At 35.4% G+C, this 24,221-nt stretch overlaps 1 protein-coding gene across 1 annotated transcript in view; it reads right to left on the reverse strand.

Annotated features, from left to right (window-relative positions):
• Positions 1-24,221, reverse strand: part of LOC145255621 (sodium-dependent serotonin transporter-like) — a 192,713-nt gene that overhangs the window by 120,557 nt on the left and 47,935 nt on the right. The window contains exon 2 of the mRNA XM_080114141.1: positions 1,041-1,175. Coding sequence (XP_079970267.1) covers positions 1,041-1,175 — 135 coding nt within the window. The remainder of the gene's footprint in view (positions 1-1,040; positions 1,176-24,221) is intronic.

A 24,221-nucleotide genomic window follows, 5' to 3' on the forward strand; every position in this document is an offset into this window, starting at 1 on the left:
CTAAAGCTTTGCTATGTGCATAAATTTGTTAACATATTTCTTTCCGGTGAAGAGAAGAATTTTGCAATCTTTGCAAGTCCGCAAAATTAGGATTTATTAATTTATTAATTACCTTTGTTTGAGGTATTCTATCGCAAAGTAAATTTTGACTTACGGTTTTCATTTATGCTTCTTATATATATATATATATATATATATATATATATATATATATATATATATATATATATATATATATATATTTAAAGTTGACGAATTTTCACGAGAATTAAACGCGGAATATTCTGTGTAGCTTAATTGCCATATATATTTTCATAACTTACTACCTAGCTCTACCTATGTATTGAGCACTGTTGAAGTAAATACTGAAAAATTTACGCATAAAATTATATTTCCGTATATTAATTTATGTGGTTAAATGAAGTAATCATATATATATATATATATACATATATATATATATATATATATATATATATATATAGAGAGAGAGAGAGAGAGAGAGAGAGTTATATATATATATATATCAGTTACAAACATATATATATATATATATATGTGCGTGTGTGTGTATGTGTGTCTGTAACTGAACGTGTATATATTTCTCATGCATTAAGATAAGAGCACTTTTCCCTATTAAAATGCCTGAGCAACCATGTCGGCATTCCTCGGTAGGGACGTCAAAAATCAAATCTCTCCTCAGAAAGAAAAAGCCTTGAAGGATACATTGATCCGATTTGGAACATAATTAACACCCTTATACAGCCTAACGTCACAGGTGCATTTAAGAAGTTTTATCACCGCACAATCAGAAGGACCTTGCGTATAAAATCAACAGTATCCTCTTTGATATGACAGGGGCGCGTTCGAAATGAATATGTGTCGACCTACAAGGACTGTAAAAAGAATACCATTCATTAGTCTCAATCTGAATTGTATGATGCGACACAAGCATAATGTGGTGTTTTCTTTAGCTTACCTTCATAAAAAATAGGAGGCGTTACAAGCAGCAGGATACAACGTATCCACTGTTTACTTACCTTTAAACATGGGACATATCCGATTCCAAAGGGTGAAGCACCCACAGCGCTGATACTGACCCAGGGCGAGTTCCATATAGAACAATGGCAAGCCACCAAATATCAACATGGTGATGTAAGGAATGAGGAACGCTCCTGCAAAGAAAACAGAAAAAAAAATATAATATTAGGTATTGTCGGCACCCTGTAGAAATTCTGGTTGTTATATATTAGGACCCAGTAGGTAGTTATTGAGGTATTCTCTTAGAATTGCGCTCCCAAAACCAAGATGGCAGAAATTGATACAGTTGATGAAATTCCGGAACGGACGCCACATGAAATAAAAAGATCGGCAAAATTCTCTTCTAACTAACTCCATTCACTCCTAATTCTTGCGATAACACTAGCACTTGCTCCGACAGTAAAAATGGCTTAATAACATTTCGATAAGAAATGAGAATGAACGAATAAGATAATATGGTAAAACGTCATTAAAAGTAGGTACACACATATAAGTGTAAATCGGAAGTGTAGTACATGGCTTACGATTTACCCTCGTATTTTTGTACCTACTTTTAATTACTTTTTCCCATATTATGTTATTCGTTCATTCTCATTTCTTAGTTAAATGTTAAGCCAGTTTTTCTATTTACAATTTATTTAATGATATAGGCAAGGCAATAAACCCTCTGCACAACCTCAATAGCATCCAACTATACTATCTCAACATCTGAGTTTTCATCTGCATCTTCTCACCCATCATTGGTCAGGTTTCAATTCTACGCCTCATATCGTAATACACGTGCCTAATAGATACTTCCCTTGGTCGACAGTTGTATATAACTGAAATATTTGCAGAAATTGAGTCTTTACAAGAATTCAACTGTTCCCCCATCATTGCCGACGAAGACCATGAACTGATGATGCTATTGTTTGCACGTGGACAACTTGTGGCGAGAATCTCGCAATCTCCAACTACACCTCTCCTGAGTCGGCACTATTTTATCCGGCAATGGAAACAATGCCGAAATAAGCGGACAGCGTATACAGCACCTAATATTTCTAAATGGTCATTTATTTTTTACTGACCAGACTCAACGTTGCTTAACTTCGGTGATCTGATGATAACCGGTGCATCAACCTAATTATGCCGTAATTAAACTAGAGGTCTGAAAAAAGAAGATACTGATAACATATGGTCATTTTCAGCATAAAATCGACAACAGCCAAACACAAGTAAAGCAACAGACATAATAATAATAATAATAATAATAATAATAATAATAATAATAATAATAATAACAACAACAACAACAACAATAATAATAATACCGGATACAAGTTCACTAATACAGATGAAAGAATGAAACACCTAATGTATATGGATGACCTGAAACTGTTTGCAAAAAGAAAACACAGAACTAGAGACGCTAATAAACACAACCAGAATATTTAGCTAAGATATCCGGATGGAATTCGGTATGGAAAAAATGCGCACTTCTCATCATGAGGAGAAGAAATCTGGGGGAAAAAGATATGATACTACCCAAGCTGAGATAAGGGCACTAGGTGAACATGATAGATACAAATACTTGGGAGTTTAGAAGCAGAAACCGTCCAGGTAAGAGAAAATTGGAAAGTAATACCCCAGAAGAACAACAAAAAACTCCTCGAAACTAAACTAAATCTAATTATAGGTATAAACACATATAATATAAGATAGTCAACAGTGGAGAGGCTGCTGCTTGTAATGCCTCCTATTTTTTATGAAGGTAAATCACTAGTAAGATACTCTGGACCGTTTATAAGTTGGACCAAAAAAGGACTGAGGAATCTCGGCCAGAAGACCAGGAAACTCATAATTATGACTACACCCAAAAGATGATACTGACTGACTGGTTGATATATACATATATATATATATATATATATATATATATATATATATATATATATATATATATATATATATATATATATATATAGATAGATGATACTGGTTTGTATAGAAGACTGTGTCTTCTACACAAACAAGCCCTAAAAAGAAGAATTAAAAAAATATATCATGCAGAACACCGAAAAAATAATTACTGCAGTAAGAGACACTGAACAAAAAAAGAAAAGGAAAAGAAAAGACAATGAATACGACGAGGAATAAGACGAGGAAAGAAAAATGGAAAGAGAAACAGCTACACGGACAATCCATAAGGATAACAAAAGATAAGACTAACGAAAACACTAAGGAAACCTAAACATGGAAACTGAATTCCTAATTACAGCCGCACAAGATAACGCGATTAAAACTAATCACATTAAAGAAAGGATCAGCAAAACACAAGAAAACAGCAAATGCAGACTCTGTAGATAAAGAGACGAAACAATAAATCATATTATAAGCGAATGCAGCAAACTAGCCAAAAATGAATATAAAAATAGACAAGATCAAATGGGGATGGTAGTGCACTGGAAATTATGCAGACAATTGCATCTTGAACACCCAGACAAATGGTAAAATCACAAACCGGCAGCAGTACTGGAAAGTAAAAGCAACAGGATCCTATGGGACATGAATATACAAACGGATAAATCTATCCAAGCAACAAGACCGGATGTCATGATTGTTAATAACTAGCGAGACCTATGGAAATTCCACTTGTTCATATGTAATATATTGATGTTGGCATTCTGTAGATGTTCAGTGTAAATGGAGACGCTTTGATTTCATTGTAGTTTTTTTTGTTAAAACTGCAAAAGTACTTATCTAAGCTAGCACGAACGCCCGGCAAAGCCTGGCCGTAGAGTACGCTTAAATATTTTAATTCTTGTAGATTTTATATATATTATTATAGAGTTAACGTTCCATCGGTTTTTATATCTTATAAAGTTGCGATTTCAAAAAAAAAAAAAAAAAAAAAATCCATATGACTTGGGTGCATTAGCTTGAATCAAAACCAAAATAAAATCTTATGAAAAATCTATATGTATATATTTATGTAACTTGAGTTCCTTCAGCCATAATCCAAACCGAAACCAAACCTTATGAAGAATTCTTGGTAAAATTATTTATAAAAAAAATAGATAACTTAAATGCCATCAGTTATAATCGAAACCGAAACCAAAACTTATGAAGAATTCTTGGTAAAATTATTTAGGACAAAAAATGGAAGTACATAACAATTAAACGACCCGGATGTAAAATTGACACAGAAAATAACACACACGCTATCATATTAATACATAGATAATGAAAAGTCCTGCCAGATTGTAGATTTTGTCGTCCAGCAGACCACAGACTGAAGATCAAGGAGACTGAGAAGCGGAGAAAATACACAGAACTGGCTAGAGAGCTCAAAGGGATTTGGAAAATGGAGAAAGTAAAGATAACACCATTAATAGTAGGAGCGCTAAGAACAACACGGAAAACTTTGAAAAAAAGTGGGAGAGATTGGAATCAGAAGGATGGCTAAAAAAAATTCAACAGATAACAATAATGAAAGCTGATATATTAAGGAAACCCCCAAGAATGTAGAGGCCAATATCACACATGCAGTATGCACTAAACGCACAAACTCGACATAAAACACAAAAGAATATCACATGAAATTATGAAAACTGAAACTATAAAATTGTAAGTTAAACCTCCTGCACCCCTGCATCCCTACACATCTACCTTCCGCCCGTTTTTGGTTTGTGTGCGTGTCCTCATCAGCTGACACCATATCAAATAAGTGAGTAGGGTAAAGGAGGATGGAAAGACTGAAGAGAGAAAGCGCTAGCCAGACTTCTGCTGGATGAGTGCAAAGACGATTGAGATCGTCGAATAGCTTATTGCCACTCAAATTCCAATTGTCACTGACAACGAGAAATCAATGGTAAGCGGCTGTTGTGAAAAGCAATTTTATCTGCAAAGTTTTTCGAAAGTGATGGAGAGTACTGGAAATCTGAGGAGACTTGTTGTCACTCAGACCCAGGGGAACACCACAAGTTTTTCTCAAATAGAAATTTTTTAATGATGACTTGTATGCCTACGCCTAGTGAGTATAATAATAATAATAATAATAATAATTATAATAATAATAATAATAATAATAATAATAATAATAATAATAATAATAATAATCATAAAGGAGGATAGAAATACCGAGGAGAGAAAGCACTAACCAGACCTATGCTGGGTGTGTGCGAAGAGGGCTGGAACCTTGGGGAAACTTGTCACCCAAATTATAGTGAAGAGTGATGAACGTTGCCAACGAGAAGTCAATGGCAAGCGATTGTTGCGATAACATAAATTCATTTGCAGACATGTAGAGAGTTGGGGAAACTTACTGTCACTCAGACTCCAGTAGGCACTACAGTAACTTGAATACTGCAATAGAAACAAAACAAAAGGCTCTCTCTGCCGTGCTAGAAAGCTGCTTACGCCTGAAAATTTCCTGTATCTCTATAAGGCCACCATTCACCCATGTATAGAGTATTGTTGTCACATTTGGGCTGGTGCATCTGCTACTTGTCTCTCACTCTTGACAGGGTTCAAAAGAGAGTCGCCAACCTGATAGGTCCTGAACTGTCATCTAAACTTCAACCTCTGTCCCATCGACGAAATGTTCCATCCCTCTGCTTGTTCTACAAGTATTTTATGGTGAATGCTCTGACGAACTACAAGCACTTGTGCCCCCTCGACGTAAATACCCTCCGAAAAACCCAACAAACAGCAAAATCCCACCCCTACACAGTAGAGATCCTTAGATGTAAGAAAGCCTTCTACTCTAATAGTTTCTTCCCCAGAACTGTCAGACTTTGGAGCTCGCTTCCGAGATTCTGCTTTCCCAACTGTACTGACATGCAGAATTTCAAGTGTAATGCGAACAGACATCTTGCCACTCATCTCCCCTCATTATTATCCCTGCAACATGTCTGCAATAGTAGTCCCCTACTTCAAAGTGGCACTGCGCCTTGTTTGAAAATTAAAAACAAACAAACAAACAGGACTGAGGAGAAAGAGCACTAACCAAACTCCCACTTAAAAAGTGCAGACAGCACTGAGGCCTTAGAGGCTTTTTTTACCATCCAATCCCTCGTTGGCAGCGAGAAATAAAAGGCAACCGGATGTTCTGATAACGTGAAGTCATCTACGATGGTTATAGAGAGGGGTGGAGAACACTGTTGCCACTCAAACTCAAGGGAACACCCCAGATGTCCTGTGTGAGAACTCCGAGTGAATAATAATAATAATAATAATAATAATATCGACCTCTTCTCCCAAAAGAGTGATGCCAAATAGCCGGGAAGGCTCAAGGAGGATGGAAAGACCAAGGAGAAGGCGCTGACCAGACTTCTGCTGGACAAGTACGAAAAGAACAGGGAACTTGGGAGGGGGGGGGCTTATTGCTACTCAAATACCAGTGAAGACCTATGGCGCCTGCCAGTGAGAAATTAATGGAAAGCGGCTGTTGTGATAATGTAAATTTATTTGCAAATGTTATCGGAGGAGGTGGAGAGTACTGGAAATCTTAGAAAACTTGTTGTCACTCAGCTTCCAGGGAACGCCACCGGTTGGCTTCAAGGAGAGATCTTTGATAACCTGTGTAAATGCTCCTTGTGAGCCAATAATAATAATAATAATAATAATAATAATAATAATAATAATAATAATAATAATAATAATACAAGAGGCGTCATGACAATATTGAGAGAAAGGTTCATTGGGATGCATGCAAGAAAAGAGGATTGAAATGCAGTGAAAAATGGTATGAGCATCTTTTAGAAGTGGTGGTGGAGAGTGATAACGCAAAGTTGTTGTGTGATAGGAATATTCAATGTGAAAATTTGATTGAAGCAAATGAGACCAAATCTAATCAAGCTTAAAAAAAGGAACACAAGACAATAATCATCGATAGCAGCTAATGTGAGTGTGGAGGAAACGGAAACGATGTTCGGAAAGTGCCAAGACTTAAAAAAGATGGTGGAAGTTGAAGAAAGTAGAAGGCGTTGTGATGGGAGGGGGAGGGGAATATGACAAAAGAATTTGACAAGTGGATTGAGAAAATTGCGATCAGTTGCAATGTTGGTGTGCTTCAAAAAACTACCTTGTTGGAAACCGCTAGAATATTGCTGAAAACAATAGAGATTTGAGAAAAGAAAATGCTAGCCTTTCAGCATAAATAGAGATGGTTCGAATAGTGCAGAAGCACACGTTGACATGGGATGATGTTTTATTGCAACGTCACAGTCAGTTTCACAGCACAATTTTCACTTATGGATGTTGGCTACCTTCATGTGGTCCCTCCAATAAGTACTCGATTTGAATATAATATTGAAAGTGTAGCGCACACAAAGAGCGACAAAGCCGATGAAATGAGTAAAAGAATAGAGTTACAGAAAGATATGTATATATGTGAAGATGGCAGTGTTGAACTGCATACTAATGATATATTAGACATAAAAAGCTTTAATAAGATCTGTGGATGAAATGCAGATATCCACATACTCTCCAACCCAATTCTCAATAAAAGTGGAAGCACGGATAGCCTCAAGGCTCCGCTTTTGCTTGCCACAAAGGACTACGTCAGTCAGGCTTGAAAGATAGATGGATAGATAGATATATAGATAAAAAGAGAGAGAGAGAACTCAAACTTTGTTGCATACTAACTATGTGTGAATGTAACGCGATTATTACAAGATCGGGAGTTTGATTTTGGGCGGCGGAGACAGCAGATTGGAAAGCCGGTTTCTGGATTTCAGAGAAGATTGGCGGAAAGATTTCTTGTAGATGTGGCGAGAAAAACCACATGGAGATTGAGATCATAGTAGGATAAAGATCACTTTCTCCTTTAAGGTAGCGAATTGATGACGCATGTGAGACGTGGTAACATCAATGACTGAATACAAACTCATTTGTCCAAAAAAAACAAACAAAACAAAACAAAAAACAACAACAACAATAACAACAACAAAAACAGAGACTTACATCTGTCATTTATGTTGAGAAAAGATTTGTTTTACAAAAACCGAAGAGCAGAGAAAAGAAGCAGGGAACTCATAGAACGGACACTTGAACTGAATAATAATAATTTAAAAAAAAATTGCGTTCGATTTTATTGTAATTTATTGATTGTAATAAACACCACATTCGGTTTAAATAACGTAGACGTCTTTCTCATCTAAGAACACTTTTATAGATGCCCGATTGTCGATGTACCGTAACGGTGAACATGGAAGAAATTGAGTAAAAAAATACAATCCCCTTTATGAAGCGAACTAAATAACAAACTGTTATAACCATACAATTAATGAACTAAATAACAAACTATTATAACCATACAATTAATGAACTAAATAACAAATTGTTATAACCATACGATTAATGAACTAAATAAAAAACTGTTATAACCATACAATTAATGAACTAAATAACAAACTGTTATAACCATACAATTAATGAACTAAATAACAAACTATTATAACCATACAATTAATGAACTAAATAACAATCTATTATAACCATACAATTAATGAACTAAATAACAAATTGTTATAACCATACAATTAATGAACTAAATAAAAAACTGTTATAACCATACAATTAATGAACTAAATAACAAACTGTTATAACCATACAATTAATGAACTAAATAACAAACTATTATAACCATACAATTAATGAACTAAATAACAAACTATTATAATCATACAATTAATGAACGAAATAAAAAAATGTTATAACCATACAATTAATGAACTAAATAACAAATTAGTATAACCATATAATTAATGAACTAAATAAAAAAATGTTATAACCATACAATTAATGAACTAAATAACAAACTGTTATAACGATACAATTAATGAACTAAATAACAAAATATTATAACCATACAATTAATGAACTAAATAACAAACTATTATAACCATACAAGTTATGAACTAAATAACAAACTGTTATAACCATACAATTAATGAACTAAATAACAAACTGTTATAACCATACAATTAATGAACAGCAGAGGTGTAAACAATCTATTAACGAGACTTGTCAAATAGTTGACTGGCACGTGGCGAGCACGGTTGTGTTATGTAAGAGAATTTAACAAGTTATTTTATTATATATTTTTTTACAAAAAAAAAGCCATCATTTATCAAGGCCCGGAAGCCACTCGAGGATAAGGGTTAATAAGTGTACAGTAATCAATGGAAAAATGTCGTGGTAATCGTGAGTAGTGGGAATTTGGTAAATTGAATTACTTAAGGAGATGGCTCATCAAGAACTTGTTTTCGTTGGAATTGAAAACAACCATATTGTAGTCAGTTGGAAAGCAGGAAAACGGAACAGAGTTCCAGAGGCGTGCAGTTCTAAGAAAGAAGCTTTGTTCATAGAATCTACGTTTAGGTTTAAGCACAGATAAAAAAATAATAATAATGGCAAGCAATCTACGAAAGATTAATGCAAGCAACAGTAAACGTAGTCACTAGTTTTGTCTTCTCTGCGCCAGCCTCTCAAACCAAAGGTTCTCAAGTCCTTCACCATCCTTACTCAAGGCCCGCCTCCACGCTGGTCTATCTTCGGCTAGCTCCTCCCACGCATTCACATCGATGCCAAGAACGATCAGATCCCATTTGGCCACGTCTTTAAAGCGCAGCACCGCGCGACCGCGGCTTCTTGATCCATTTGCCAGTTCGCTGTAGAGGATATCTTTAGAGAGACGACCATCGGGCATTCTGTGAAGGTATCCAAGCCAGTGCGATCGTCGTATCTTGAGTGTCTGGAACAAAGAGCGGCTGCCGGCATGTCTTAGCACCTCTTTGTTGGTGATTCTATCCCACCAATTGATGCCCATGATATGTCGCAAGCATCGGAGATGATAGACGTTCAGATAAAGAGTGGTGGAAATTATTGATAGTGGTTTCAGGTAAACGAGTGTTTTTCGTGAAAGTCAGACCAGGGGGGACCATAGAGTGGAACTCAGGCTAGCACTTGCCCTGCAAATAAAGATAAAGCAGAGTCAGGCTCGCAACATCTCTTCTGTGGGAAAGAGGTTGCAGGGAAGGGAAAAGGGCATCCCTTACTAGGTTACGAAGTCTATTTTGAACTTAGTCAAGGTAGGATAAGCTCTATGTATATATAGGAACACAACGAAATACTATAAAATATTACATGACGAGTTCAACTCCTGTCGAATCTCTTTACTGATGGAGAAGGTATTAACCCACAATTTCCCGATACCTAAGAGTAAAATGGCACCCGTGTTCACTTTGTAGCATAAAAGGCGCCTTTTACGTAAGGGCTTACATTAAGAAATTAAATAGCGAAAAAGGGCTTATATACCGTAAAAAACACCATATACGACATAACTGCCTTTTGTTTCACTGTAAACCGATTTGTCGTGGCGCTAACGTAAACAGACATCCTGTTGCTAAACTTCCTAACTCACGAGATGAATATACCTAAGCGACGTCGAATCAGATCTGTACAAGATGGGTGACCAGGCGCTGTATGTAGTTTTGTTTTATTTCGCTTCGTTGTTTTGTTTTACAGCATATCAACACATTTCGGGTTATTTTATGCCAAATCCAGTAATTTTGGAAAATGTTTTTATGCTTCTGGTTTGTTAATATTTATTCAAGGTGTTTGGTTTGGTTGTTTTGTTTTAAGGCATATTAAATCTCTCTCGGGTTCAATCATTTTGGTAAATGTTTTTCGTTTCAAGTTCTTCCTGTTTTCTGGATGACTATAACATGGTCGTCTTCAAACCCAATGTAAATAAATTCCTTTTGCGCCGTCCTCTTAGAAAATCTAGTTATAATCGCGTTCCACCGTGACTGATCATGGTGTTTCACCAGCTTCCTAACACTTAAACCTTACCTCAAGTAACCTCCGTGGCGACCGTCCAAGTAAAAAAAAATCTTCAAATATTTATTCATGGTTTGGTTTGGTTCAGTTTGGTTTGGTTTGGTTTGGTTTTAAGATATATCAACTCTTTGGGGGCTCAGTCATTTCTTAATTTTTATGTGACAAGTTCTTAGTAATCTTCAAATATTTATCAATGGTGTTTAGTTTGGTTTGATCGTTTCGTTTTAAAGTTGATCAACTCTTTTTAGGTTCAGTCATTCTTGTAAAAGATTTTTCAAATTCAAATATGTCGTCGCCGTATGTAGCAGAGTGGCGACACCTTCCTGGAAAGAAGAAAACGACTAAATCTTACGCTGTTATTAAATCAAATGCGACTAGGGACTGCTTGTGAATTTAATATTTCTAAAAAATTTCCTTTTTAAAAAAAAAAGCTGTCTTAACCACCATCACCGAGAGACAAAGCCGGTTAACTGATCGATGACGTCATGTTTAAAGAGCGGCGAGTAGGCTGTACCTGAGACAACCGGAAGTCCAGCAATAGACCATGTCGGTGTAACTGACCAATTCGACAGTAGTTTTTTTTTTTTTTCAGAAAGCTGCCATTCATTATCGACAGTGTGACGGCTTGATAGATCTTGCTGACTTTGTCTATTATGCGTGATGTTATTTTCAGTTAACAGGCCTTGTCTCGCTGTGGTGACGTCTGGACGAATCCCATGTATGTACTGCACAAGGACAGGACAGGGAAACAAAAGCAAACTATTTTTTTCTCTCTAATTTCAAATTCTGGCTTATTTCACACTTCCCCCATGAATTATTGCCCACGCCCTGGGAAGTGATATTACTTATTAAGCAATCAGAAAAAAGCTGGTCTGTATTTTCTCAGTAATATATTAGTTTAAGAAACTCAATCTAAGAAAATAAAATAAAATACAACCAAAGGCAGATCGGATTGATGATCAATTGACGCATGCGATAAGACAAATCGCTTTACACTGAAACAAAATGGCTACCCTAAAGCAAAATGGCGGATACATATATGATACTATCGGTGCTCCTCGTCCCCGAGCCTTGGAAAGTGAAGGAGAAATACGATTTTGAATTCTGTCCTTTCTGCACTTATTATACTCCCTTAGCTATTATACTCCCTCAGTGCAAATATCCGCAACCAATCAGATAAGCAACAAAATCACACCCCTTCTCTGTAGAGATCGCCAGGTGCCGGAAAACTTTTCACTCTTATAGCTTCTTTCTTCATAACACTTGCCTCTGGAATTCCACATCTGCTCCCCGTTTTCCTGTTTAAACGTAATGTGAACAAATATATTGCTACAGAACCCCTCCATTCATAATACCCTATAAAAATCTGGCACCCTAATCGTAGTAGATGCTTACATTCAGATGGCAATATGCCTCGTTTCACTTGGTTATAAAATGTTGAGTTAAAAAAAACAACAACAAAAAAAGACATTTCTGCAATAGGGGGTTGTTTAATTCTCTCCCACTGCAAAGAACTTAGACACCAGGGTCGGAAAGTGGTACTAAGAAGTTCGCGCCCTCCGAGGAGGAGCACTCTGGTCTGCAAAAAGTGTCTGTCTAGCACCGTCGAAGTTCCCCAGTGAAGACGCCTCGTAAATAATAAACTAACCTTTTCTTAAAGAGAAAAGGCAAGGCTTAGAAAGATGGACCTCCTAGAACTGCACAGAACTTAACTCCCACCGCAAAATCTACAGGGACCGGATAATTACAGGAATGGTCTAATCTCTGTTGATTTAGAGCTACTTTCTCACAACCGAGGCAATTTAACAAATCTACGATCAAACCATGTATGGAGTATTGTTGTCATATTTGGGCTGGTGAATCTGTGTTCCATTTGAAGGTTCTTAAGATAAATTACAGAAACATATCTATAATTTGAGTGACCCCAACACTTTCTTCTTCACTGCAACCTCTCTCACAGACGTGATGTTGCTAGTCTCAGTCTTTTCTACAAATACTATTATGCCGTGTGTTCTTCAGTTGCTGTTAAATAGAGTAGTCCACCACCTTAGCAAAAATAATCTCCGAAGTGAAACGCAATATAGTTTCCGTTTCTAGAGCAGATGTGCTTACAGTTATATCTCATAGGATTAGCGAATCTTTTGAAGGAGGCTTCCTTTCTAGGGCAATTGCCCTTGAAATATCAAAGACCTTTCATAGAGTGTGGCATAAAGGTCTACTCCACAAAATCTCCAGCTACAGTATAGCTGGAAATGTCTTTTCAAGTATTAAATCATTTCTCTCTGATAGGTTCATAAGAGTAGTGGTTGATGTGCAGAAATCAGAAGCTCACAATATTAATGTTGGGCTCACTCAGGGGTCCATCCTAGGTCCTACTCTCTTCCTGATCTTTATTAATGATCTCCTAAATGGCATCCTAAGATCATTCGTAGACATTTATGCTGACAATACAACCATCTATAGCAACACTTCAAAGGCCGTAAACGACCAAGTTCGCTCTGATTCTCTCTCCGCTAGCTTGATTACTTGGCACAATGGGGAAAGAGGTGGCTGGTTAATTTTATTGCATCTAAAACCAAGCTTCTATCTTTCCATCATCAACGCATTGATCCCCGTCTGGCATCAATTGAAATGAATGGCTCTCGCCTTGGAGAGGCTCCATGTTTTGACAAGCTTCTGGGTCTGACCTTTACTCCTGATTTGAAATGGAACATGCACAGCAAATCCGTTTCCAAGGCTGCCGGAAAAATAGTGGAATCGTTCTACCGTTCCAGTAGATATCTGACTGCTGATACAATTCTCTACCTGTATAAGGGCCAAGTACGTTCAAGCGTGGAGTATTGTTTCCACATCTGGGCAGGAGCTGCTAGAAGCAGCTTATCCTGCCTTGACAGAGCCTGGTGGGGAATGCCCTTTTCTATTCCCTGTAATCTCTTTCCAACAGAAGAGACGTTGCGAGCCTGTCTCTGCTTTATCGTTATTTCCATGGAATCTATGCCCCCCCCCGGCCTAACTTTCACGCAAAACACCCGTTTAACTGAAACCACTATCAATAATTTCCCCTACTGTTTATCTGAGCCTACACCTAAACGTAGATTCCAAAAACAAACCTTCATTTTATGAACTGCGCGCCTGTGAAATTTTGTTTCGTTTTTCTGCTTTCTAGCGAACTACAATATGATTGTCTTCAAGTCCAATGTAAACAAGTTCTTTCCATCCCCTTAAGTAATCCAATTTATCCAATTGCCACTACAAACGATTACCACGGCATTTTCCCATTGACTACTGTACACTCATTGACCCTTCTCCTCAAGTGGCCTCTGGACCTTGATAAGTGGTGACTCCTTTGTAAAATAAAGTGAGGGAGAGAGTTAGTGAGAGAGAGAGAGAGAGAGAGAGTGAGGGAAAGTTAGAAAGAGACTTAGAGAGTTAGAGAATGAGAGAGTGATCGAAAGACTGAGAGAGAAAGAGAGTGAGACAGTGAGAAAGAGAGTGAGAGTGAGAGAGAGAGTGAGAGAGATAGTGCGAGAGTGTATGAGAAAAGAGAAAGAGCTCTGAGACTGTTGTTCATTTACCATACGTGAATGTAATATTGAGTTGGAAATGCATACAAAGAAGAATGACAAAACTTAAAATTATTATAACACCACTTTCAATTAGGGATGTTAACAACCTTCACGTGATTCCTCCTGTAAGTACCGTTACATAGCGCGCATGACACGCATGTGATAAAATCAGCAGCAGCAATAGGATTGCTGACTAATGAAAATATTAGCAGCAACAGACGTCTAGAAAGAAATGGATTAGTCAATATCGACAACAGAATCAAACTGGTCAAACAATGATGCTTAATACTACTACTACTACTACTACTACTACTACTACTTCTACTACTACTATTACTACTACTTCTACTGCTACTACTACTACTGTTGCTGCTGCTGCTATTACTACTATTCCTACTACTACGTAAAAGAAGGTAGCTCTATTGAAGTTCAAACTGACGTGGACTGATGGTAAGGTAATGCCAAGATCGAATCATTCGGTTCCGGAGCACTATTTTCATTATAGGTGTAACATGCCTCCCCTTCCTGTAAGAACCCGATTCTCCGAAGAGCTGAGCTAAATAAGCTTTTCGCCTAGGAGCAAAGCGTAGTATCTGTTTCTGTGCTAAGTCAGCGAAGAGAAGTCCTTACAGATTGAGTCAATTTTTGTTTTCGTTCCAATCCACAGTGTCTCCCTTTAGGGGGAGCTACATTTTCCCTACTTTAAACCACCGATCTTGTGTCTAACTTTGCTCTTGTGGGGAGACAGGAGTAAATAGAAACAATATCCCCTCCCCCCAAGAGAATCGTGCCAAACAATTTCGTACTTTGCTGATTTTTTACGAGAAGTAAGAGTGTAGTGGTTTCTTAACTTAAATAGATTTCAAATAAATGTTTCATTACCTTTCAGTTGGAAGGGGATGTAGTTAAGCGACCAGTGTTAATAAAAGAATAGAGATGCACTCCCCCATTCCCCCCCAAAAAAAAGAAATCCTACCATGCTGATTAATACAAATTTACGATTTGGGTGGTGGTAGTGGCAAAGTGAATAACGTTCACTCAAGTTGGTTCCATAGCACCACTTTTACTTATGGATGTTGGCAACCCTCACCCAGTTTCTTCTTCTTTTGTTTAATTACATTTTCACCCCAAACAAGGCACATTGCCACTTTGATGTAGGGGGCTACTATCACGGACATAAGCTACAAGGGTACTATGTGGGGAGTTGGACAGCAAGATGTCAGTTCACGTTACACTTGAACTTCTGCATGTCAGTACAGTTGGGGAAGCAGGAACTCGGAAGGGAATTCCAAAGTCCAGCGGTTCTGGGGAAGAAACTACTGGAGTATAAGGTTCTCTTACATCTAGGGATCTCAACTGTGAAGGGGTGGGTTTTTTTTTCTGTTTGTCGGGTTTGCCTGGGGTATTTACGTCGAGGGGGTACAAGTGCTTGCAGTTCATCAGAGCATTCACCATTAAAATACTTGTAGAACAGGCAGAGGGATGCTGCATTTCGTCGATGGGACAGAGGTTGAAGCTTAGATGGCAGTTCTTCTGTAAGTATTTGACCCCACAAAGAACATTAGTATCAAATGTCAGCACGAATCAAGCTGGTCAATTCATAGTAATATACATTTTGAAAGACATTTACAACAAGAACTCGTCTAGTAATAACGACTGTAAATAATAAGTGTAGCTGTTCATCAAATTATAATTTGCACAACTTCCGCTTCATCAGCGCTTAAAAAAAAAACACAAACAATATTTCAAAAGTTGTCCAGCCCACAAACAGGACCTTTCCAGTTAACAAAGCCGGTATTCATTTTTTATCAATGTTTTAAGCGAGCTTTATCTGCATTTTTTAGATTGAATGCACTTGCCGTGTAATGCAATAATCACTCGAGTTTAGTAGTGGTTGATAGCCACTTTATTTCCGTCTATTGCACGTGGTTTTCTTTCTTTTTTTTCTACTTCCTATAGTACGAGCTTAAGTTGTTACCTTCGCGGCAAGTGTTACTATAATTCAGTGTATTATTGCCTATTGATTATTTTTAAAGTTATCATTCAATTTATAACCACATCAAACACGACCAATAAATATTTAAAGTTATAAAAAAACTTGAAACGTGATTTTTTTTTCCAAATTTCCGAATTTAGAATTAAATAACCTGAAAAGGGTTGATACATCGTAAAACAAAACAACCAAACAAAACAAAACAAAACAACCAAACCAAACAAAACAAAACAACCAAACCAAACAAAACAAAACAACCAAACCAAACAAAACAAAACAACCAAACAAAACAAAACAACCAAACCAAACAAAACAAAACAAAACAAAACAACCAAACAAAACAAAATAAAACAACCAAACAAAACAAAATAAAACAACCAAACCAAACAAAACCAAACAAAAAAACCCAACAAAACTAAACGAAATGAAACAAAACAAAACAAAACAACCCAACCAAACAAAACAAAACAACCAAACAAAACAAAACAAAACAACCAAACCAAACAAAACAAAACAACCAAACCAAACCAAACAAAACAAAACAACCAAACCAAACAAAACAAAACAACCAAACAAAACAAAACAAAACAACCAAACAAAACAAAACAAAACAAAACAACCAAACCAAACCAAACAAAACAAAAAAAAACAAAACAACCAACCCAAACCAAACAAAACAAAACAACCAAACCAAACAAAACAAAACAAAGCAAAACAACCAAACCAAACCAAACAAAACATCCTAAATAAATATTTGTTATAAAGAGCTTGAAGCATAATAACTCGATTTGATTTGTCATTAAATAGCCCGAAAAAAGTTGATAGGGCGTAAAAACAATCAAAACCAAAGAATCACCGAACTACATTGCAACTGCTATTCACTTTCGCAAATTTATATTTCAGCGGAATGATAGTCATGCAATTTAACGCATGAAATCTACTGAAAGAGAACCGAGGACACCAGAAGGTTAACACAATATAGTGCGCCTGTCAAAACGTAAAGCTGCTGTCTCAAAGCGAGATCAGCGGGGACATGAAACCTACTGAAGACATTTACAATAAGAAATCGCTTAGTCATCACGATTATAATGCCCTCTTTTCTCTCGGCGTACCTAAAACAGCACAACTTCCACAAACAATGTTTCTTTCCCCCAAAAATATGATGTTACTTCCCAGCTTACCACAAAACGGTAGGTTTTTTTCAAGTCTAATGTTAATAAATTCTGGTTGAGCCGACTTTTAAGTAATCAATTTCTGGCTGGTCTCAATTTTGTCCCTTACTTTTAGACGTTCCTATTTTGAAAATAAATAAATAATTGTTATAATTCTTTTTCTATCCTTTGCAAATTATTCAAATTTTAGTAAGGTATTATGGATGATACCGACTACCAGTGTCAAAATTTCAGCTTTTCACAGTTGTTATTTCTAACAAATATTAGGTTTTAAAATTTTATCCCTTAGTTTGAATTTTAAAAATAATAAACGCGATGTAGTTTGGGACGTTACTGTATATATATATATATATATATATATATATATATATATATATATATATATATATGGTGCCCGGAAAATTCGTCCCGGGAAAACTCGTCTCCGGAAAACCCGTACCCGGAAAACTCGTACCGGAAAAACTCGTACCCGGAAAAATTCCCCCCCCCCTTTTTGCTAGGTAGGAAAACTGTTCCCTTATTGAATAAATATCGATTGAAAACACATTTTATTACCGTTCTTGAAGGCGATATTGTTTTTAAAAGAGACTATGCATCTCCATAATATTTTAAAAAAATTATTTTTAACTCTTGCTAAAAAAAATAAACTTGATCACGGTGTCAAGATACGAAAAACGAAACCAAATATTTATTTAAAAAATACTCTAGTTTTAACACTTTTTGTGTCATTACGAAACAAAAATAAAGAAAGAAAAAATGTATTATCAAAAAGCAATTATTTTATTTAGAAGAATTAATTCAGTTTAAATAATTCTTGTATTATTACAAAACAAAAAAGAAAAGACGGTCTTATGTAATTTTGGTACCGCGCTGAAATAACAACGTTATTATTTCGAAAGCCATTCTTAACATGGGGAGGTGAGGGTATCGTTTAAAAGTCATTTCAAGGCACTTGTGCAGTACTTAAAAATATACAAATTTATTTTCTTTTGGGGGTGGAGGGGCTCGTTTTAAAACTATATCTACCTCAGTATTTTCTTTAATTTTCGGACATTTTTTGTTAAAAATTATTTACTAAATAATGTCGAGTGCGACATTACTTGTTATTTCTTTTTGATTAAATAAAATCTTTAAAATAAGTTGAAAGACCAAAAACTTTCAAAGCTAGGTAGAAAACGAAAACTTAGAAAAATCAATTTAATTTTTTAAAAACAATAAAAATGTAAACATATTTTTAAAAATATTATGGAATGTGCATTATTACCTAAAAATATACAAATTGACTTTCTTTTGGGGGGCTCATTTTAAAACTATACCTACCTTAATATTTTCTTTAATTTTCTATTTTTGAGCAATTACCCTCCTAAGACGTGATCCTCTTATGTCGGACATTTTTTTGTTCATAAGTAACACTCGACATTACTTTTTTTTTTAACTTAATAAACTCTTTAAAATAAGTTGAAAGATTCAAAACTTTCAAAGCTAGGTGGAAAACGAAAACTTAGAAAAATTAATTTATTTTTTTTTTAAAACAATAGTAAAACAAGTAAAAATATTTTTACAAAAATATTATGGGATGTGCATTCTCTTTTAAAAACAATATCTTCTTCAAGAACGGTCATAAAATGTGTTTTCAATCGATATTTATTCAATAACGGACCAGTTTTCCTACCTAGCAAAAGGGTACGAGTTTTCCGGGGTCGAGTTTTTCGGGTACGAGTTTTCCGGGGTCGAGTTTTTCGGGTACGAGTTTTCCGGAGATGAGTTTTCCGGAGACGAGTTTTCCAGAGACGAGTTTTCCGGGGACGAGTTTTCCTAAATTATATATATATATATATATATATATATATATATATATATATATATATATATATATATATATATATATATATATATATATATACTTGAATGCTCGGTTTTAGACTATATAATAAAAATATAAAATGTCTCTTTAAGGAGAATAGAAATTAAATGTTGGGTTTACTTTCGACAGCCTCGTAACTCTCGCCTCCCTTATTTTGTCCGTTATTCCTCACATTCCATGATTAATGTTTCTGACAAAGGGGAGGGGGGATTCATGTGTTCTGGGTCAGGATCCATCCATTACTGTTGGCTAGTTTGTTTGTTTGTTTGTTTGTTTGTTTGTTTGTTTGTTTTTGTTTTTGTTTTTTTGTTTGTTTTTTTTCTGTATTTTTTTTTTTAGCTTGAAGTAGTATTGTTTAGCTCTTTACGTCAACTGGATTCATGATTTGTCCGGAGCCATTTCCATAAAAAAAAAAAGAAAAAGAAATGCTAATAAGAGAACCTAGACAATTAAAATAAATAAAGACCTATCATACCGATCCGAACGAATTTATGTTTTATTACGGCAAAAAAAAAAAGTGTCGAGAGAAAAAATGTCGAAAAGAAGCGAGATGATAGTTGAAGTAGCGTCGATGGAAAGAAAAATGAATCCTGCGTTAAAACAATTCGCTTTATGTTTCCTGGTTTCATTGGTCATAAATTACGGCAGTAAAAAAAAGAACAAATAGACAATAAACGCTTTTACATCGGCAAAACGACTGCGTTCGTAAGTAAGTCTAACGTTGGAAGGCGCAGGTGACGTATTAAAGAAAAGGTCAAACTCGTAAATCATTGTACAATCTTAGACTTTTCGCTGTAATAACACGATGACTTATTGAGGTTATTACCATACAAGAACTGAATGACATTGTTGGGACCCACCAACTCTTGGAGTATGGAAACAACCACCTACGCATTAGTCACCTCATGTTTTCAGGACGTAAAACTATATATATATATATATATATATATATATATATATATATATATATATATATATATATATATATATATATATATATAATTATCCACTTACACGTGTTGCGTCGTCTACGACTCATCAGAGTGGCTGAATCTAACGAGATTCGACATCGGGACTCTAGGCTATCTCGCGCGACTGTTGAATATATCGCGATTTACGTAGATGTTATTTATTTGCTTCTGTTTTGCGATACTTTCGGTAATTCTTTTTTGGCACGCCAAAAAGTACGCCATGCGCCAAATTTCATTCCGTTATAAAAGTAACTTTCTACGGAAAAAAGCCCTTATGTTTACATTTTTATCTAGCGAATAAACCTAACAAATACGAAAAATCGCGTTTATTATTTTTAAAATTCAACAACGGATTTGAAGTTAATGTTTTCGATTGTAAAACAAAACTATTTTTTTTTTTTTGGTAAATCTATGTGTGGCGTACCACTGAATTATTTTTTTCTAAATAATAAAATTGAATAAAGTTTATTCTTACAAGAATGTTTAGACAGTTACCTAGCGAATAAGCATGAATATATATATCGAAAAACACGTTTATTATTTTTAAATAATCCAAATTATGCACCGGGTACGAATTTGGCTTTATTTTTTTCTTAAACAAAACTTACTTTGGTTTGATAAAATTGTGTAAAAATAAGTTGTTTTATGGCGGAATGAAATTTGGCGTACTTTTTGGCTAGCTGGCGTGCTGACGTGCTGGCGTGCTGGCGTGCTGGCGTGCCAAAAAAGAATTAGCCGCGATACTTTTTGAACAAATTCAATTATTTATACGGAAGTGAATTTTTATATAAATGCGAGTTGGGAATAATTTTCCCTTTGACCATTTTGGTACCCCCAAATGGGGAGCGGCATATATATTGTTTTTAAAATATAATTATCCACTGACACGTGTTTTGTCGCCTACGGCTCATCGGAGTGGCTGAATCTAGCGAGATTCGAAATAGGGACCCCATGGGAAGAATCGTAAACCTCAACCACTAGGCTATCTCGCGTGACTGTTGAATATGTATGCATGTATGTATGTATATACGTATGTATGTATGTATATACGTATGTATGTATGTATGTATGTATGTATGTATGTATGTATGTATGTATGTGTTATTTTGGTAAAAAAAAGATTTTCAATTATATTTCACTCTTCATGTATACGAATCCTTTTTGCTTAGAAGCTCAATGTATGTTAAATATAAACACAGAGCATATGCAAAAGAATAACAGTGTAGTTACATTCCAAGATCCAAATATTTATTTTTCATGCGAAACAGCTCTTCCAGCAACATGCTGTACATTTTTTTTACTCGTCCGTTTCGTTATGCAAAAACAAACGGTTATTATTATGTCAATACCATCTACTAGATGATCTATGCCTTTTCGACGGTAAGATTTAGGATCCTTTTATGTAGCCAAAAGAAAATGAAATATTGGAAGCAGTGCTTTGTAATTTTATTTAAATCGGATGTACGCGCTTGGAGTCTTAAGGGGGTTCGATCCTCATAGGTTATTTTCAGGAGGAATACGTACATATGTCGCTACACGAGGGGGAGAGAGTGCTATATATATATATATATATATATATATATATATATATATATATATATATATATTTACTAGCAAAAGTACCCGTTGTTGACGGGGTTCAAAAACAGCCTACAGAAAATGGACTCTGATTTATGAAAGTATGATAGGTTATGAAAAGGAAGGGTTGTAAAGAGATAGTTTCGAATTTGGGGGTATCAAAACCAAAGCAAAATATGATGAAAGTAAAAATAAAATAGATAAATCCCATAATTTATTATACCATACCTGTTCACGCTGAAACACTTATCACAATATTCTGTGGATCTATATTAAAAAACCTTGTTAAACTTTGTGACATATTTCCATTCTATGGAGGTCCGGTGCGAACGAACAACCCATAATTTTATTATACCATAGTTCTTCAAACTGAAACATAATTATCAAAGTATACTTACGCAGATAAATATGAAAAGTCGTTATTAAAGTTTATGCCTATTTCCATTCTATTGAGACCAGGCGCGAACACAGACCCCACAATTTTATTATACCATCCCTATTTAAGTTAAAACATACTTATCAAAGTATTATTATGTACATCTATATCAAAAACACTTGTAAACGTTTTTTTTTTTTTAAATAATTTATTTCCATACTTTGTGGACCAGGCGCGAACACAGACCCCACAATTTTATTATACCATCCCTATTTAAGTTAAAACATACTTATCAAAGTATTATTATGTACATTTATATCAAAAACACTTGTAAACGTTTTTTTTTTTTTTTTCAATTTTTCAATTATTTTTTTCCATACTTTGTGGACCAGGCGCGAACGCAGACCCCACAATTTTATGAACCACCGTTTTGCCAGATCAACATAACCATTCCTGTGTCTCGATAAATCTTCTATCATTATATGTAATCCGTTTTTTAAAATAGTCAAACTCATAGGAGCCTATTCGTGACCACACACGCACACATTCAGCTTTATATATATATATATATATATATATATATATATATATATATATATATATATATATATATATATATATATATATAATGTGAGGTTAAACCAGCTCCCGAAAAAAAAAAGGTAAAAGGTAAAACTCTGGTTGAGATCGGCAATAATAATTGTCCCAGTATAGAGAGGTTTCCCTCCATTGACCGAGACAAATTACCTTAAGTTTAGTATAAGAAAGATACTACACTTTGATCCTGGCCCAAAGGCAAAGGAAGCCTAAGAACACTTCTGTTGCCTTTCTCAGAAATTTTTACATCCTGATACACTTTGAGATTTTTATGTAGATTCTCTAACCTTTTTTCTATAGATTTGCAATCTACAGAATTTCTTCTTCTTCTTCCTCCCCCTTTTCTTTTACTTTTTTCTTCTTTGTTTACTTCTTTTTTCTTCTTCTTTTACCGCCGCCCTTTCTTTTTTCTTTCCTTCTTCTTCTTGCTTTTGATTTACCTTTAGTGTTTTTTTTCTTCTTCGCCATTTATCGGTTCTTTTGGGTTTTTTTTTCTATTTTTCATTTTCTTCTTCTTCGTTTTTCATCTTCTTTTACTTTTTCCATTTTCTTCTTTTTCCATTTTCTTCTTTTTTCATTTTCTTCTTCTTCTTCTTCTTCTTCTTCTTCTTCTTCCATGGTGGATGAAGTACTGTTACCACGTCTAGGCAGGATGCTAGAAGCAGCTTATCCTGCCCTGACAGAGTTCAAAATAAACTTCGAAGTCTAGTGGGAGATGCCCTTTTCCCTTCATTGCAATTTTTTCCTCCACAGATAAGACGTTGCAAGCCTGTCTTTATTTTATCGTTATTTTCATAGCAAGTGCTCGTCTGAGCTCCAATCTATGATCCCCCCAGCCAAACTTTCACGAAATACACTCATCTAGTTGAAACCACTAGCAATAATTCCCCCCCCACACTTTTTATTCGTGCCTAAACCTTAACGCAGATTCTATGAACAAAGCTTCTTTCTTAGAACTGCCCGCATGTAGAGCCCCCTTCCGTTTGCCTGCTTTCCAGCTGACTACAATATGGTCGTCTTCAAGTCCAACGTAAACAAGTTCTTGATGAACGTTCCCCTTAAATAATCCAGCTTGCTAAATTTCCATTACTAACGATTACTACAATATTGTTCTATTGACTACTGTACACTCAATAACCCTTATCCTCGAGTGGCCTTTGGACTGTGATAAGTGATAAGTCCTTAGTAAAATAAAAAAAACACGTTTCTCTTTATCATTTTCCGTTGTTTCTTCTTTT

This window comes from Euprymna scolopes, chromosome 31 (assembly GCF_053919585.1).
Source record: "Euprymna scolopes isolate OS-2025 chromosome 31, ASM5391958v1, whole genome shotgun sequence".
Classification (NCBI taxonomy): domain Eukaryota; kingdom Metazoa; phylum Mollusca; class Cephalopoda; order Sepiida; family Sepiolidae; genus Euprymna; species Euprymna scolopes.